We start from the raw sequence: 20,273 nt of genomic DNA on the forward strand, positions 1-20,273 counted from the left end.
TCAGCATTAGAAATTTTTCAACAAGAACAAGCCAGTTAGCCCAACTGAACTTGCCAATAATATTTATCTAATTTTCTAATTTTACTCTTTAAGGTACACAACTTGATAATTTATTCCATGTCTATAGTTCTCTGTGTAAAAAAAAAACTTTCTAATGTTCGTGCAATATTTACTTCCATTTGTGTTCCTGCTGAAGAATTCATTTTAAAGTAAAAATCTGGATCCACTGTACTAATTCCTTTCAGAATTTTAAAACCTTCAGTCCTGTCATCTCTTAATTTCCATTTTCCGTACTAAAACAAAAAATTTACTTCGTTAATCTCTACTCATAACTTGCAGTCCAGGAATTAGGCCTAGCCACTCCCCTCTGGACTTTTTCTAGAGCTTCTATATTTTTTTTGCTCCTGGAGACCAAAACTGCATACAGCACTCCAGGGTGAGGCCTAAACAGTATGTTATATAATAAGTTCAAAGTTAAGTGTAACCTCCTTTGATGCTCAATATAGCTTAAGCATAACCTGCTTTTGACTTTGAAATGATACATACTGTATGTAAAGCAGTAAAATGGTTACATGACTTTTGGGGTTTCCATAGTATGTTCATATTATGTGATAATGGGTTTAACCTCTTTTTCGTAAAATCCATCCTTTATTTAACAGAACCCATTCTATCCAAGGAGCCACAGCCTATTCTGGCAGCATCAGCCATAAGACAGAAACCACCCTGGAGAGTACTGTACTCCGTCATAGGACATGCTTGCTGACATACCCATACTCACTCATAAAGATCAATTTAGAGTCAAGCCCATCTGCACTAGGCTTTCATGATACATGTCATTATGGGAAAAAAAGGCATTTAAGAATTTATAGTTGGAAATATACTCTGTGTATCTGAGGTTCTCCTTGACTCTGTTCCCTTCAAAGTCTCTTGACAATTTCAGGATTAGAAAATAAACACAACACAAATAAGTTCAGCGTTGTAGGGAGGCAAGACCTTCAGACACACCTGCTTGGTGATTTCAAAGGGCTACCCAGTGAAGACATTGAGGCACTGCGTGAGCTACAGCAACTCCCTCGGCGGTGGGACCTCACTCCAGGTGATTCTGCAGGGGATCTTAAGGAAAAATGAATAGGAATTTTCAAGAACAGCAATTAGACACAAGTCAGGTGAACAAATAAATTACCACATGAACAGAAAATGACAATGTAGAAAGAGAATGGCTTGACATTTTTTCTCCATGTTCTTATATAAATATGTAAGGGAATGTCTCATTAATAAAGATTCCAAACAGCTGCATAGAGACTAAACATATTAACTGACATTCGTCCAATTCATCTGACAGCAATAAGGTATTAAGGCAGCAATAAAATCAAACAAATGTCAAGAAATGAATGTTACTGAGTAATGTGCTCATGAAAATTCACCCACCAATAATATTTAAAAATAATTACAGAGAAAAAAAACAGCTTCTTAAACTGAGTGACTCCTAATGGAAAAAATGGAACTTAGAACTGAGATATGAAAGGCACTACCACCCAGCAGGAATATGGATTTCCCTTTATAGTATAGACAGTGAAAATTCTCATGAATAATTAGATTATTCTAATCTGGGTTTCCCTGTTTTTCCAGAATCATTCTGTCTTTTTTCAGTTTTGTATGAAGAAAAATCTTAGGGTGAATGCCTTAATTGCATGCAACAATTTGTAGCTTGCTCTCCTTACTAGACTAGACAAAACATGTCAAGTATTTTGTACTATGATATTTAATGCAGTTCCAATATAAAGTTCAAAGTAAAGGTTTGGTTTTTGTCATGAGAAACACTGTCAGGAAATAAAATATACAATAAAATAATCTGGTACAGAGACTGTAATTTTAATCATTCTTATCTTGCTTCAGTATAGGATGTTTAAAAAATATGGTGATAGGATGGCAGCAATATGTTCTCTACAGTGTTAAAAGAAAGATATCTTTCCCAAAAAGACTCATGGACATGGAAGATAGGCAAAAGATGTTCAACTCAACCTGAACGTTTAGAGGAACTATTATACACATCAATATACCGATACATTTGTGTTTTTTTAAAGACAAATATCACTAAATATCAGCAACACTTGTTTTATGGTTTACTATCATCTACTATGGGAGCCTATGGATAAGTATTTTGTTTGCATCACCTTACAGTTTGGTACAGTGGCTAAAATATTAAATCTTAAACCCCAAGGTTCCAGTTCAATTTCCATCATTGTGCACTGTTTCACTTTCTGATCCTGGGCAAGTCAAATGACTAGCCTGTGTCATAACTGAAAAAGTCTATGAACAGTCATAAGTCGCAAGGATTCAGCCAAATGTAAAATAATTAATTCCTAATTTGTGAAAAATACATAAGGCTGTCACTGCCACTCAGCTGCATTCTCATGCAGAACAGAGATAAAAAAGTTTTTGATCTAATCTATATATATAATTCACTAAATCCATGGCAAGCAAGACGCACGCAAGACAGAGCCACGCCTGCCAACTCACAGAGCCCCGCCCACCAAGCCAAGCATTTACCGGTGGCAGGCTGTCAGGGCCTGCAAGGCCTTCTCTGCTGGCCTAAAAAAATATCTGAATCACAAACTGATGTTAATTATATTTTGTCCATGATTACTTATTAAATAATTCCAAATAGTCTGTCCGCTTCCTTTCATAGTTTTTCCGATGGTTGTGCTGCACCTGCTTCCAGACATGTATTTTCGTATTAAAACATTTAACCAATCACATTTCAGCCTTCATTTGTTGCCAGGCAGGGTCAAAGTCAAAGAAGTCTGCCAGGAGGCCTTCACAATCCGTTCTGCAGGCCGTCTAACACAAAATAAATGTCGATTAAACTGTTGCTTCAACCAATCAGATTTTGAGTTGGTTTCACTAGGGCCCTCTAGCAGGCGTACGGCAACGTCACTGTATTCAGACCCGTTGATTGGATAGGATGGTGTAATATAAAAATCTGAATGAGAGCATCATGGGGCATCAAGTACACATTTGTATGTTTGGCGGTGCGCATTCCTGTGTTCACTGCTTCTGTTGAGCGGACATTTTCAGCCCTAAAGCGAATTAAAACTTATGCCAGAAATACGACAGGGCAGGTTCGACTTTCAGTATTAGCTTCGATGGCGATAGAAAGGGACTTCGTGATGGAACTGACGCGCACGGATAATCTGTACGACAGAGTAATTGAACTGTTTTTGAGGAAAGAGAGGAGGATGGATTTTGTTTACAAATAATCCGAATTTTTGGTGAGTAAAATGTTGCGATTTTCCTAAATAATATTGCAAGTTTATGAGATATTATTGATGTTTTTTATGTGTGTCGCGGGCTGTAGCTGCAGTAGAAAGTAACTTGTTCACACCTGGTTTGTCTATTCAATAAAGGCATTTATTGTGGCTACAGGAGTTATCTATCTGCGATGCAACGGCTCTTTATACTTTATTTCTGCATATTAAGATGGTTTTTATAACCATAAATTAGTTTTTGAGGGGCGGGTTGATTCAGACGGAACACTACTGAAGGCCTAGGTGTGAAATGCCACTGATACCCCTTGCTCATCCCGATGAATTCCATAGACTTGGAGCTCGACAGGTGTAAAATGGTATTTACAGTAAAAACAAGAAAAGTTAAGAGGGGCACGTTTTCCATGAAGTCAGGTTACAGATCCAGAATTGAGAAATACTTTTTTTTAAAACATCTGTCTGTTTGTGTGGCCTATCAGCCTGTGTGGTTTGGAGTTATTTGTTATTTGCTAAGGTATGGTTTTGGCATGGATACTGAAATGACAAATCTGGGTATTATTACCAAAGTCAAAATTTTAGTATCAATCCAATACTACCGCACACTCTTAAAATTGAGGTCAGGAGAGAATCTAAAAATAAAGATGGCAGCCATGTAAGGCAGATGTGACAAATGCAGATCGCCCGGGAGAAGGAAATGCAAATAATAAAATGGCAAATCAACAAAAAAAAGTCAGTTATTGAAATGTAGACCACTAGACTTGTGACTCCCAAAAAGCCATGCAGCAGCCTGCTACTTTGCTACATTGGAGCTAAATTACCCATTCATTGAAGCTACTGGGAATTCAAGCACAGCTAGATTAAAGGATGAAAACGTCCAGAAATTTAAGCAGAGAGAAGGAGATAGAGAGAGAGAGGAGACAGAAGGAGATGAGGAGAGAGAGAGACAGAGAGAGAGAGAGAACAAGGGGACATCCAGTGTGAGGCCTGTGGTAATTTGGCAGCAACCACACCCTCACAAAAGAGCCTCTGCTGGACAGAACTGAAAGAAAAAGCAGAGAGTTTCATTATGGAAGATGGGAGCGTGTTCTTGGTAAGAGAAGGAAAACTGAATTCAGAAAATGGACAGTGATGTGTCAACAAACAGTTGAATGTTTCCTTTTACTTTTCTCCAGTTACATTTTAAAAAGGAATGACATTAAAAACAAGTGTATATAAAATCCAATAATACATTAATTTTTGAAGTCTATCTATCCATTCATTCATTTTCTAACCCACAAATCCAGTTTGAGTTTGCCAAAAGCAGGTGCCTATCCTGGCAATATTCAAGGCAGTCTAACCTAGAACTATGGAGAAGTAAGGCAGCAGTGCTAAATCCTGTGCCTCCATATCCTTTAACAAACTGTAATATGTTTCAGTTTTACTAAGCTGGGAATCCATACAGTATTAGAATTACAGGGAGGTGGAAGAATTTGTACACCACTATAAATAAAGAAACAGATTTCAATCCTTCATCAGCCATGCACAAACATATATACTCACTTCCAGACAGTCTGGAAACTAAGTTAACCTCTCTTCAAATTTTATATATTTGTCTTGAAACCAGATGCCTTTGATTTTTTTCACAAAAAACATAATGAACATGAAAAATATACTCTACCTTTAAGAGATTTAAAGCGGCTCTAATGAGAATCCAAATTGTTTATAACTTATTTATGATTTATATACCTTTATAAGCAGAACTTATTTAATAAGCAAAAAACAAAGAAACATTGCTTAGTTGTGTACCACTGCAAAAACAAGTAGTGGTACACGCATGTAGTGATAGCAAAAACAAAACCTGGAAGTGTTAGTTAAGTGTTCAAAATATATAGCATTGCAGATGGTAGTTATAAATAATTGAGTAAACATTCTGTACAAAATGACAAATATCCTTAGCAATGTTGAGAGTGCATGATGCTGAATATTTTTCAACTCAACTGGACATCTTTTAATTCAATATTTTTATGATGGTCTCCTAAACAGTTCATCCTGGAATTAATATGTCCATGACTGGGTCATTTAGCTATTATCCGAAAAAGTCACAGATCTATCCAATTCAACCAGAGGCTTGGGAAGTAAAAGCAGCCACATTCTCTGCTCTTTTTAGCATTGCACGCAGTGTTAGGATTGTTAGCCTTCAATGTCATTAAAATTTCGTTACACAAGGTAGCTTACAGAATTCATAAACAGTATAAGCATATAACCCTATAACAACTCAAAGATCTTACACCACTGCAGTGATGCTGGTGTGCATAAATGTAATCACTGTATTTCAAAACTGCTTTTATCATAAACTATTGTGATGCAGGAGTTGGTCGCCATAAGTATGTGTACATTGTAGCCTTAATATCTGCATAACATTAAATATGCGTATAACATCAAATCAAAAATGCCTATTTTAATGCAAGATTTGCTTACTTAAATCTTGACTAGCAATGGCTCAGTGTTTTACAGTCTTCTAAAAAATACCATGTTGACACCATAATTGACAAACATTATCCACATCCACAAAGGCTTGTTGTCTGGTACCCGGTAATATACTGTTTTTTAATTGTATTTAAACTTCTGTTTTCAATTAAAAAGACAAAACAGTGTCATGGACTTTCTTCAAAGCACTGGGAGACATTTTTACAAACATAAGTGGACAATAATGTGTGCATCTCAAGTAAACAATTCTTTGCACAAAATTCAGTAAAAAACAGTTAGTCTCAGTTGAAGGAGAAAAACAACAAATTTTAAAATCTGGTACCTGAAAGATACTTTCATTTTTCATCAGGAGCTGAAGGGTTCAGTAATTAGCAGCAAATCAATATTCACAAATGTTCCATGCATTTATTTTTATGCTACTTAATGACAATGACAAAAGTGCAGATAGATGCATGAAATGCCAAAAAGGTTAATAAAAGAATGACAGCAAAGTGAAATTTAAATATTTATGCAATTTTAAAACTATTTAGTAACATATATAGAACATAGCATACTTGTATTCTTACATAAAACAACATAAATGTAAAAACGGCATTTTATTACTTTACCATTATTTACTCTTGCTACAAAGCCAGTGAAAGGTTTATTTGAAGTTTGTCTAAAGTGCATTAATAGTGGAAAACACAAAGACAGCAAGTTATACCTAAAAGTTCCAAAACAGTTAGCAATCGTGTATTTTTCTCAGAAAGCTTTCTTGATTCTTTTTGAGAGAGTCTCACCTTTTTCTTTGTTTGTTCTTGCTTTTGTGTTTGTTCTTTGGGCTTCCAGATCTGAAATAAAGCAGAAAAAAACAAATTCAAAGAATTAATTTAATTAATAAATCTGAATGTTGGTAATTCTGCATTGTTTCCTATTGTGCCAAAAATTAAATCAAATTAACTTTTAAAATCGTTGTCTTTGAATCACTTAAGTGTCTTTTATATTTAAAGAGAAAAGACAGAAATAATACCTGCTTCTGAATGTAATTGGCTGTATAGCCAAATTTGCAGTTTCTCTGCTGGGGTAAAACACGAGGTTGAAAATTTCTTAAAACAAAACCAGCTGAATATTCTTAAATTCTACAAATTAATGTGGTTTATATTGTTAAGCTCATTTCATATCAGTTGCACTACTACAGATTATAATTACACTACAAGATAAAATATATTTAATCTATAAACAAGTACTGTATAACACATGTATGCATAAGATGCATGATTAATATGTACATAATTCTATTAAACAAAGAAACGTAAACAATCAAAAATGCACTGCAGCAATAAATGTAGGCTAAAGGGAAATTTTAAATCATAACTCCATTTAAAGGCAACATTTTGTTTCTAAAGTTATAATATCATGGAACAAAAAAAATCTTACTAAACTCTGGATCAAGTATTGGAAAACACTGGCATACACTTTTTGTTTTTAAATTAAATGATTAACACTGGGCGACACGGTGGCACTGTGGTAGCGCTGCTGCCTCGCAGTTAGGAGACCTGGGTTCGCTTCCCAGGTCCTCCCTGCGTGGAGTTTGCTGTTCTCCCCGTGTCTGCATGGGTTTCCTCATGGTGCTCCGGTTTTCTCCCACAGTGCAAAGACGTGCAGGTTAGGTGCATTGGCGATTCTAATTTGGCCCTAGTGTGTGCTTGGTGTGTGTGTGTGTGTCCTGCGGTGGGTTGGCACCCTGCCCGTGATTGGTTCCTGCCTTGTGCCCTGTGTTGGTGGGGATTGGCTCCAGCAGACCCCTGTGTTCGGATTCAGCGGGTTGGAAAATGGATGGATGGATGGATGATTAACACTAGCCCAAGAAAACATTTCTACCACAGCTTCATCAGTTCACATGTGTTTGACTCCAGTTTTTCCCTTTGCTTTTAACAAAATATATTGCTTTTTCCAATATGTCCTTTCTGTTTGTTTTTGACTATTTTTTCTCATTTGACTGTGTGACACCTAGTGACAGGGGGTGAATGTTTCAGTAAGAGAACTGGGTATTGTATGATTGATTGAAAAGCAGCACAATCATATGCAGTAGTTTTATAATAATAATTATTATTATTTTAAAACTTGTGGATACTAATCTGTGTTAAGTTTCCATCTGATATTTTGCATAGGGTCTTCTATAAAAGCCTTTGCAGACAGGATAAGATTGCACCCAACTCAACAAACCATGAATGAGCATCAAACTCATGGAGTTGTGAGGCAGCAGCTTTACCTACTGTACACCTTATTACTATTAAAAAACATAATTTTACAAAACTGAGTGAGTGGCTGACTAAATATAAATACCAAAACACACCTAATAACTTATAACTACAGCTTGTACTGCTCTTAGAGTATACATTTTAAATATGAAGTCTGGTGCTGTTGTTATCCATCCATCCATTATCCAACCCACTATATCCTAACTCAAGGTCATGGGAGTTTGCTGCAGCCAATCCCAGCCAACACAGGGCGCAAGGCAGGAACAAATCCTAGGCAGGGCGCTAGCCCAATGTAGGGCACACACACACACACCAAGCACACACACGGGACAATTTAGGATCGCCAATGCACCTAACCTGCATGTCTTTGGACTGTGGGAGGAAACCGGAGCACGCGGAGGAAACCCACGCAGACACGGGGAGAACATGCAAACTCCATGCAGGGAGGACCCGGGAAGCGAACCCAGGTCTCTTTACTGCGAGGCAGCAGCGCTACCACTGCAGCTAGTATTAGTATTGCTCAAATTAAAAAATATAAATTATACAATTTAAATTGATTCAATATTCAATCTCTGTACTCACCTATATCTTCGTTTCTTTCTGGGACCTGAAGCAGACCTATAGCAAAATTCAATGAATTATTGTGTCAACGAGACAAAGTAAACTCAGATTAATACCAAGATCTCCAGAAAAAGTACTTAACCCTCGAGTGACATGCATAAACATAAACTTTAAATAATAATTTGACTGGTCATTCACATACCACTTGACTAATTTAATTACATCACTGAATATATGTTACTTTAATGCAATGGCTGTTAACCAAGGTTCTGGAGGTTTTGGTCCTGGGTTGAAAGTGTCTGTGTTAGTTTCCAAGAAAGTTTAGACCAGACATTCCAAATTCCATCTTGTAACACAAAGTTTGAAATGACTTGGGCCTTATTAACCAAATTTATTAATGCTTACATCCTAGAGTGTACACTACAATCTGATGATGCTGGTCTCCTAAATACATTACAAATACTGGAACTCTTGGGGTTGAATGTTTACTGTGGCAACACAAGACCTTATCATTTGTCTTTAGTTTATACATTATTAGATTCCCCCAGCAGGTTACTTTAAACAGGATTACTATAAACTGGTGTTTTTGTTTTGATCTCATCCAACTGTCAACTGGCTCTTTCTTAATTATAATGTTGATGAAGTTTGTATTGACAAGATTTGTTTAGGTTTATCATTGAGATGTATTTAAATTTTAATGTTTGTAAAACTTGAAATGTGTTTTTGTGGTTTCAAAGTTTACTGATAATATATTTATAGGTGAAAATATACATAAGTACTCTTGGGCCTATATTCAGTAAAGAGGCTATACAAGAATACATTGAATTAAATATTTTACTTAATCAGCTATTTAGGATGAATGCATACAGTCTCAAATGTTAGTAAACTTCTGCAGAGTTTGTTTCTTGTTGTTTTCATCTCATTGTTAATTGATTGTTAAGGGAAAAATAAGAAGAAGAAAATTCAAGGGCTCAGCATCTTATAAAGCAAGTTGACTAAAGTGAAGAAAAAGAGACTGAATTGAATCCTGTCCATTAATATTACAGCTACTCAAATGGGAGAAAAGATGCATTATTGGTAACTCTGGGCATTCAGGTCTGAACTGGAGCAAGTCATCTAATTAAATGATAAGATCAGTAATTTGACACAGGTATCTAATTAAGATTCCAATTAATATTTTGGAATGAAAAAATGCAGTCATTGTGGATCCCCAGGGTCAAGGTAAAGATCTCTGCTTTAATATAACAAGGCTGTTTTTCAGGGAAATAGTGAATTAAAAAAATGATATTAAAAATTAAATTTTTTTTAATTGTATATTCTGATTAAAACAGATTGAGCATACATTTCAACAGATACAAATACTGAAACAATACTGAAATTCCAGTATTTTAATTATTTGTGAACCTCATCTCAGTTTCTCAACCAGTTTTCCTGGTGAGGTTTGTGACAACAGCTAGCTAAGAAGGTCAGCCCAGACTTCCTTGTTCCCAGCTATTGATTCCATCTCTTCCTGGGGAATTTCTAGGGTTGCAAACCCAGCCAAGAGATATAATCCTTCCAGCATGTACTGGATCTGCCACAGGGTCTCCTCTAGTGGGAACAGCCCAGAGCAGCTGTAGGGGAGCCATCTTTGGGGGCATCCTTATGACACATCCATACCACCCCAACTGGCTCCTCTGGATCTGGAAGAGCAGCAACTCTATTCTGAGGCTCTCCTGAATCAATGAGCTTCACACTCTATCATGCAATTTCAGCCTAATCACCCTGCGAAGAAATCTTAGTTCTGCCATTTGCACTCAAGATGCCATTATTTTGGTCATTACCTACAGCTCATTACCACAGCTGAAGACAGAGATGTAGACTGACCAGTGAACCGAGAGTTTTGTCTTTAGACTCAGCTCCCACTTTACAATTATGGATCAGTACAATGTCTGCAGAACAGCTGCTGCCACTCCAATCTGCTTGGCAATCTCATGCTCGTTTTCTCCGCTACTCATGTACAAGGTCCTGCATAAGTTGTGTCATCTGACCCGTGATCGTATGTTTTGGACATTAACATGAGGAGAGGGGCAGAGCTGTCAACTGATCACCACCGATGGTAGTGAGTTGGATTTGAAACATGAGGAATAGACTGGATAGACCCGGGAAGCCTAGAGGAGCTATTAGGATTTCTTGGGAATGTCTGGCTGACGCTTCATTTCCTGATGAATATTTTTGAATCTCTTAATTTAATAAAATATTAGACTAAACATGCATTTCAACAAGTACAAATACAGGCTGAATGAGATTTTAAAATATATGTCAATATAAAAGAGAACAAGAAACCTAAAGTAAAATCTTGAATCAGAAAACAGTGACAAAAATAATCAAAAACACATTAATTATCAATCCTTGATAATTTCAAAATGTTGATTTAAGTTTACCATTGTGCATGTGGCATTCTTGGAAATGCACTTCGATTATTTTGGAATATTAATCTATTACACTGCAGTCAAGACAGATTCATACAAAGTTACGTACTACAGTATTTTGTTAAATTCTTTTCTAGCATTTGATTTGATATAGAAATGAGACATACAGCTCACAACTAAATAAAAATGTTTTACATAAAAAATTATTTAAAAAACAAGAACTGCTAGTAATGTATTAATTAACTTTCCCTATAACATTCCATATCTTCTTAGTTTATGAAAACATTTCTAATCATTTATTTATCGAGAAAGTAGTATTGTGAAATGCATTTGGATTTGCTGATAGTGCAGGGTAATAATATGCATGCTATAAATGAGAGCCCCTCATATACAGTACATGATCACAATTGAAATCCACTGAAACATAACTGTAAAATTTGAGCTAGGAAAGCATACCTTGTTCACTTAAAATAAAAAATATGGGAATTTAATATTTAAGTTACAATCAAAATGCAAACTGCTACATCAGGAGGGATCACCTGGTGTCTATCAAGTCTGGCACAAATTATGACATTAATATATGAAACATATGATTATAGGATTTTAAATTTTCATCTGCAAAAATCAGCATTATGTATACGTTTACTTGATTTACATGCCCGAATACAATGTGATATTGACTCATTGAGGGTCTAGATACTTTCTGCCAGGAGGTCATTCCGTGCTTCATTAATGTTAAAAGTTTTCTGTGTGAGGGACAGAATCCAGAAGACAAACAATATTCATTTGACTGGATTCAAGGAGGGGAGTCCAGAAAAGCAGTTAGTCCTTGATATGTTGACATCATGGCACTTTGCTGTCCAGAATACACTTTTGTCTACTCTGTGGTGTCAGTGTCACGTCACATATGAACTCTGAAGTGCAGGTTAATATCTCACATGTCATGTTTAGCCTTTGAAACTTAATGTTAGAGCACAAGTTGACTAGTTGTTACTCTGCAGTGTACTGTATGTATGATGTTTCCTTTCAGTCATTCTTCTGTATGGCTCTATGCTGTTTATGTAAGAGGGAGTTCCTCCTTCATATAGTCTCTAGTCCCATACATTTTGAACAGTACAGGCATTCCATGCAACTGAACAGATACATATTACCCATACAAATTCCAATAACCTGATCCCTTTCGAAGTCCAATAGTTGTTGAAACTGAGCTCTTTTCTACCTTCTATGCATGATCTGTAAATAAAATAGGTGTCTGATATTTATCACTCACCAAGCTTCATTTAAATATTTGGACAATAGTCAATTCTTCCACTATAACTTATGCCATGATTTGAACTTCACTACAGATACTCTGTAATCATTAATCAACATACACATAAGCATTATGCCAAAGCTTATGGAAATCCTTACTGAAGATTTACTTATAAGATCACTTTACCATAAAAGATTGTGTTCTAAAGTGAAGCATATTTTATAAATTGTATAAATTACTATCCCACTCTTGCTTTTTATAATTGAGCTTATGTGGACTAGAGTCCCATTATAAAGAAAAGCTTTAAAAATTAAACAAATACATCTGTTTTTCAAGCCAAAAATATTATGGAGTATTGATCCGTGTCTTGAGACTACACATATTTTGCAAAACTACATGTGTCTATGTTGCTTTAAGAAGATAAAAATGCATAAAGCAAACCATTGTTATTTGATTTAGTTATTTTTAAAAGGAGACCAGCTGTGTGCTTCACTTCACCAACTACCCTGTTTGTCTTCCCCATGAATTCAATTTCACTATACAGAAGCTTATTTCTCTTATTTCTTTATTTTGCAAAGATACTGCCTGCTGTCACCAGATTAATAATGCACACGTGTGCTTCAGTGAGAAAGAACATTAAGCTCACATGTAGCATGCAAACAAGTGAAAAGAACTGAGCAAACGTTATAATCATTAACTTATCCAGGGCAGGGTCATAGGGTAGCGACAGCCCGTCCTAGTAATCTAAGGCTGAAGGCAGGAACAACATCTGGACAGAGCACCAGACCATCACAGGGCAAATAGGCATATACACTCACACACACACACACACACACACACACACACACATACACACATATATATAGTACACACCTGGACTACTTTACCGCACCAAACCACCTAAGTTTAATAAGACTGAAATTCAGTAAGTTCAGTACAGATATTTTAACATTCGCACAGCTGTAGCACAGAACAGTCATTACTACCTCACAGCATCTGGATCTGTATGAGGTTTATTCCACTCACTATGGCTGCTACAAGCAGGTAAACGAGTAAAAAACATATCCTTACTTCAAGAACGTGGTTTTAAGAATCTCTAGTAAAATTTCTTATTTTCAGTTTACTTTTGTTGTCACAAGCATTCCACAGAATTTTACATTTCTGCATCAGTATTTTTCTGTGCTGTTCTTAATATACTGTACCTCACTTTCTCCTGCAGCTAAGCAAAACTTAGTACCCTAATCAAGTTTCATCTCTCACTTTTAATTTTAGACATTTTAATGTTATACAAGGTGCTAGATTTTTTTAATAGTGAGATGTTGTACTCACAAGTGTTCGACTATATTGTATTTATAAAATTATTTTTTCTTCTGTGTCACATACACACACACAAATATGCTTGTTTGTCCATATCTAATCATTTTAATTGCTTACCTTATTGATTAATTACCAATCAAATGGGAGTCCATCCCTAACATTTCTGATTCTGCTCTGATTCAACATGGGTGCTTTACTAGTTATTAGAAACTTGCTACATTTGTGTGTATTTGTCTTTATATATTGATTGATGCTTTTCCAGTCTTAGTCATGTAGTAATATAAAATGTAAAATATACAGTATCTTCTTCTTCTTCTTTTGGTTGCTCCCATTAAGGGTCGCCACAACTTCCTACCCACTGCATCTTTCTCTGTTACACCTGCCACCTGCATGTCCTTTCTCAACACATCCATAAATCTTCTCTTAGGCCTTCCTCTTTTCCTCTTGCCTAGCAGCTCCATCCTTAGCATCCTTTTCCCAGTATACCCAGCATCTTTCCCCTGCACATGTCCAAACCAACACAATCTCTCCTCTCTAACTTTGTCTCTAAACTGTCCAACCTGAGCTGACCCTCTAATGTACTTGTTCCTAATCCTGTCCATCCTCATCACACCTAATGCAAATTTTAACAACTTTAACTCGGCCACCTCCAGCTGTGTCTCCTGCTTTCAGGTCAGTGCCACCGTCTCCATCCCATATAAACAAGCTGCTCTCACTCTGTCACAAATCACTCCTGACACACCTTTCCACCCACTCCACTGTATACAGTAAGAAAATATTCTTCTTTCTTCTTATGCATGCTAAAGCACTCTTGACAATTCCTGATTTGCCATTAGATATTTATTTCATTTCAACTTTTAAATGTATGTCCACATTTTAAGTATCCCAAAATATGATCTGACTGCTTTCTGTGTGATGTCTCTTTCTCTCTCTGTCTACGTGTATGTCAGGATGTCACAGTGTCGATACAATAACTCAAAAATGTTTGAAATTTATTAATTTTGACTCCACTAGATTTACATCTTTAGATGGAATTATGTAGTGTTTTATGCACATGTATAGCACATCTTTCCTGATGCACAGTTGGACAGTGGAAAATATACATTGTTTAAAAAGATTTAATTCCACAAACTAAAATATTGGCATGTAGTATTTTACTTCTAAAATATCTCATTTAAACAGGGTAAGACATGCACTGGGCAAATCAGATTTTGGTAAAGTTATTCTCTCATCATACCCTTTTGTTTTAGCTTAATTTAATTTTCTAAATCCTTCATTTCAATGACAATTTTTTTCACAAAAAAATAAAAGAAATGTTTTAAACTTTTAAAAATAAATTGGGGAGCTCTACACAGGGTTAAAACAATCCCAGTCACAGGCACCAACACACAGTCTTGCATCTTTCTATTTAAAGGGGTTAGTGTTGTACAATTATACTCCAAGCACATGATACTGTCACTTTGATTTATGTGGGAACATGCAGAAAGAAGAGACAATAGCTAAGGAATATGTCAAAGTAACATTTTTTTGAGTTGTACCCTTTTTTTCTGCTCAGTGCCATCAAGAAGCTTTATATTGTTTTGGGGCTGCTTTTACAAATGCAGGCTCTGCTTCAAAGAACAATCTTTCGTTCCCATCCTTTATCTGACCCATTTTAATATATCTAAAAAGAACTTGATAATTTAACAAATGTAGATAAGGTTATACTAAGTTCAATTTATTTTTACATTTTATAAATGACATGAATTGGCATAGGGGAGCAATAATTAGTGCAACTGTTCATTTATCCAGTAACCAAGGTTTGAACCCAGCACCAATTTGTTGTTAGTTTTGAGCTTGTATGCCCCGACACACACATTTGATTTTCCTCCCACATCTCCAATGACCCGCAGTCTAGGTGATTTAGCAACTTAAATTGGAACCAGTGTGCATTGCATTGTACCTTGTCAGTAATTCTGACTCTCTCAACTCATGTTCCCTTCCACATACTAAAAATGTGCATACTGTATTAGGTTGACTTGTAGGTTTAAATTAGCAGTACATAAAATAGTGTGTCCTGTGATGGCTTGACATCCTAAGCATCTTACCTTGTTGCCGTGAATTTTTAATGCAAAATAAGGCAGTAAGGGCAGCACGGTGGTGCAGTGGGTAGCGCTGCTGCCTCGAAGTAAGGAGACCCGGGTTCACTTCCCTGGTCCTCCCTGCCTGGAGTTTGCATGTTCTCCCCGTGTCTGCGTGGGTTTCCTCCAGGTACTCTGGTTTCCTCCCACAGTCCAAAGACATGCAGGATAGGTGCATTGGTGATCCTAAATTGTCTGTAGTGTGTTTTTGGTGTGTGGGTGTGTGTGTGTGCCCTGCGGTGGGCTGGCGCCCTGCCCAGGGTTTGTTTCCTGCCTTGCGCCCTGTGTTGGCTGGGATTGGCTCCAGCAGACCCCCATGACCCTGTAGTTAGGATATAGGTAGGATGTTAGGATGTAGGTTGGATAATGGATGGATGGAAAATAAAGCAGTATGGTGTAGTGGATAAGGTTTTGGACTTCACGCCCAGAGGTTGTGGGTTCAAATCCTGCTACTACTATTGTGTTAGCATGAGCACATCACTTCATTTGCTTGTGTTACACATGTACCTCAAAATAAGTAAATCTAAAATAAATACCCAGACATATTTAATGAATGCTTTTAAAAAAACAAATTATAAACACGGTATAAGTGTGCCTGTACAAAACCTCTGAATAATGTTTGTACACTCAAGATTAATACAGTAGCAGAACAAAGCTGAGGTACCCTGCAAAACGTTCAGGCAGATAACTTTCATCAAAAAAGTTAAAGGTGAAAATAAAATCTCCAGTAATGATGATACATTATTATTCTTTATGTTGCAGGATGTAGGATGTTTGTAAGGCAGCCAATGAAAAAGAAAAAGGAGACCTTGTGAAAAGACTAGTATCAGTGTTGGTAGGCTGAAGCATTTTAAGTTTTTTTTTAAGTTAAGTAATAGTGCACTGTAAGATGGCTTAGGACAAAGACTCACTGGTAGAGGTGAGTGTGTCTTGTTTGGTAGATAGGAAAAAAAGAGGAGAAGAAGTGAGGGGAGAAGGGCTGTTCTGTTGATTACTGCTGTGCTACTGTATTCAGTGGGGCAAACCCTATCTGCATGTGGGAAACAAGGTACACACCTAATAGACAACAGAATAAGTCCTGCTTCCTGCATGTGCAGCACATCTGAAGCCATATTATTCATATAATGCATTGATACCATGGATTACCTTCTATGTTTTCTCACTGCTAATGTCTATTTTGCTATCTTTCTTTTTTCTTTAATTTTTTTCCTCTTTTAGGAATTACAACCATACTTCTTAAACTGCACTACACATTTAAATAAATGTTTTATATGATACATGGATACACTAACAAAGGCAAAGCCGACCAAAGACAGCTTGCTGGATAAACCTGTTATGGTATAAAAGGTATAGAAAATGAGTGGCTATTATTTCTGGACGTCTTTTTTCTGAATTAAAGAAATTGATTCAAAATAAATGTTGATTTTCTGAGGTTTCTTGGTGTATACAATTTCACCAAAAACCCACCGTTTTCTAGAACCAATTTTATTAAAGTTTATTGCCCTTGATATTTAGATAACATTTCACTGACAAGTATATTCTGATTTTCATTCTAACAAAAGAAGAAAAAAGCCCTCAGAGAAACAGTATTGTTGTCTCTTTGCTATACATTATTCATGCAGAAACATCTGCAGCAGAAGATCTGCAGTGCAGGCTTGCACGTAGTTAAAATAAGAGCTCAGCACTTTCTCAAACAGTTTGTTCTCCACCCCATCTGCTGGATTTTCTGCTGCACAGCATGTCTTGCTCTTTTTAGTCTTTGCTTTACTGTGCATGCACTAATTCTATATATACACATATTATTTGGCTGGAGACTTGACACAGACCATCCTTTTTTTAAAAGGATAACTGGTGCATTGCTGTTTTCAGATACAGTAGATAGATAGAAAGATAAATAGACAGAAAGAACCTTTATTTGTCCCCAGGGAAAATTTGACTTTTTACAAAAGCTATTTAAATAAATAAATAAATAAAATAAATAAATAAATACTTATTACATAATGGATGGACAGGCATCCATAGTGGAAGTTGTGTCTGGTGTTTGGAATTAACTAGTAAATAGTAAATAAGTTCAGAAACAAAGAGAAGAACAGTGAGAAATATGGAGCTTATGTAAAAGGCTACTACTTGCATAGCACCCTTTACTCTGCATATGGCTGATCTAATGTAGTTTGACTATGTACTTAATTTCTTACTAGTTCTTTACCTGCCAGAGTCTGAGTTTTACAACATTTTAAGTTTATGCATTTAAATATTTATTTAAAAATATACAGTACAGTGTAACATCCAAAAGTGGAGTTTAGAGATTCTGTTGCTGTGAACAGGAAAGAACAACATACTGGATGCGTTTGTATTCCACAAGTTAAGAACCTAAATTTTAAAATGTTCCAAAAATCATCTACACCAAACCTGATTTAGTAAAACAAGGTAGTTATACCTTAAGGCAAAGTAAAACTCAGAAAGAGATCAAACTTAATAATAGCGTTATTCTTTTATATCATTTGTCCCTCACATTATGTTAAATTATCGTAAATTATAATTAGTATGGAGGAAACATACAGAATATTGATTATGACCTTTTCAGTATAAAATTTAAAAATAAAAATCATGTTTCTGATGTCTGCGGTGGGTTGGCACCCTGCCCGGGATTGGTTCCTGCCTTGTGCCCTGTGTTGGCTGGGATTGGCTCCAGCAGACCCCCGTGACCCTGTGTTCGGATTCAGCGGGTTGGACAATGGATGGATGGATGGATGTTTCTGATGTTGGCTGAGTAATTACAAAATGTTTATAAATAAAAATCTACATTGCTGTTAATTATAACTGAGTTTCTATTTAATTTAGCACACAGCCATATTCTAATTAAACATATCATGAATACAGTGATGAAGAAATAATATTTATATGTCCACTTATTTTTGTGGTGTATAGTAAAATAACATGTAATAATAATAATATGCAGCTCAGAGTGCTACATACCTACATTGTATGAAAGAGCAGGGTAGTGGAGGGTTGTTCCACTTGGAGTTTCGCTTGCACTGATTTCTTTATAGTTTTGAGCATGTTGACAGATTGTGTTGGGGGACTTCAAAGATGTTCAAAGATGAGGTGTTGGTACACAACATTTACTGCTGGTACTAAAGCCCTTTAAACAGAATAGTGCTTGAAAGTCCTTACCAATACTATAAACATGCAAACGCTGGACAATTTCTAGGTGTTTAACTTTGCCTACCAGACAGATGACATGAGGCCAAAAAACAGGACATGTTCTCCTCTTGCTGGATGTCTGGAAATCCTGTTACAGGGGAATTTTGTATAGCAAGACATCGTAGTAATAAATGTCGCCAGAAGTCTTATAGTGGAGATCTCCTGTACATCTAGTAAGTGTGCTATTGAAAAATGAGTAAAATGTTTATTTCAGATCAGAAATGTATGTAATATTGTGTTGGCTGTGTATTTGTGAAATGATGGACTGAGGCAGTCATGCCACTAGACTAATTATATTTATAATTATACATTTATGTTCAAAATGATCATTATTCTAAACTTTTTTATGAGGTTGGTCAAATATCAGAGTGTTGAAACAATGCAAATTCTCTCACTTTTTTACCTTCTTTATTTTTGACCTAGTTGTTGCTCTTTTTAGCATATTTTACCCTTCTTAATTTGTTATGTTTTGTGTGCAGACATCTGCGTTTGTCTGACTATATTTTGATTTTCACTAAAGGTGTCTGTCTCCTTTTTCAGATTCATACTAAACTGTCTACCAAGTTCATAATGTCCAAATTGACCATGCAGTAATTAAATTATAGTTGCCTGTGGGTGCTGTGAGTATAAGTTCTGGGAATAGGTAGCCCCTGATTAAATTGCTGGCTTTAAATGGACTATCCATGATGTTTTATAATCTTATTGATACAGGAAATCTTGACATGATACTCTTCCATTCATATAATCTCAAATTTAAATAGACTTTGATCTTTTCTGTTAGTAACTGGGCATTAAAACTTTGGTGCGTCCCTGGGAAAAATGCATCGCAAACGAAGGTGACTATGTAGAAAACTGGTGTAATTTTTTTCTGAAATTCTTAATAAATAGAGATTAAAAAAAGGGTGGAAAAGTGTCAGTTTTAAAATCTGAAGGCAAGCCAGTGATTGGCTACAGGAAGAGGTTTCCTGCAGAGAATGAAAATGAACAGGAAAAAAGGAATGGATATTTTAGTACTGTATATGTCTTTTGTTATCATTTTTCTTGTAATTATTGAATCTTCTTTCAGGACAGTAACTGTTTCTGTATTGTGGTAAGAAAAAAGAATATGTACAGTATAGTATAGTATTCTCAATTTACATGCTTCCAATGGGATCTATCATTAGGAAACATAATGTTAATTTTCACTCGTATGCAGATGACACCCAGTTATACCTTTCATTTAGATCAAATGAAGTTTCTCCAATGTTGTCTTTAATTAGTTGTGTTAATGAATTAAAGGAGTGGATGAATGAGAACTACTTGTCTTTAAATACAGATAAAACAGAGATGTTAATTGTTGGAGGGAATGACGCTGATCATAACAATATTGTGTCATCATTTAACTTGGTTGGAATCACCATTAATTTTACTGAATTAGCCCACAATCTAGGAGTTAT

General features: G+C 35.9%; 1 protein-coding gene across 5 annotated transcripts in view; it reads right to left on the reverse strand.

The window, feature by feature from the left end:
* srrm3 (serine/arginine repetitive matrix 3) overlaps nt 1-20,273 on the reverse strand; it is a 437,508-nt gene that overhangs the window by 51,865 nt on the left and 365,370 nt on the right. For all 5 annotated transcript variants that reach the window (XM_051930826.1, XM_051930824.1, XM_051930825.1 and 2 more), the window contains 3 exons: nt 8,555-8,590; nt 6,512-6,562; nt 1,006-1,113 (listed from right to left, as the gene is read on the reverse strand). In XM_051930826.1, the coding sequence (XP_051786786.1) occupies nt 1,006-1,113; nt 6,512-6,562; nt 8,555-8,590 (195 nt within the window). The remainder of the gene's footprint in view (nt 1-1,005; nt 1,114-6,511; nt 6,563-8,554; nt 8,591-20,273) is intronic.

Source organism: Erpetoichthys calabaricus, chromosome 8 (assembly GCF_900747795.2).
Source record: "Erpetoichthys calabaricus chromosome 8, fErpCal1.3, whole genome shotgun sequence".
NCBI classification, from domain to species: Eukaryota; Metazoa; Chordata; class Cladistia; order Polypteriformes; family Polypteridae; genus Erpetoichthys; species Erpetoichthys calabaricus.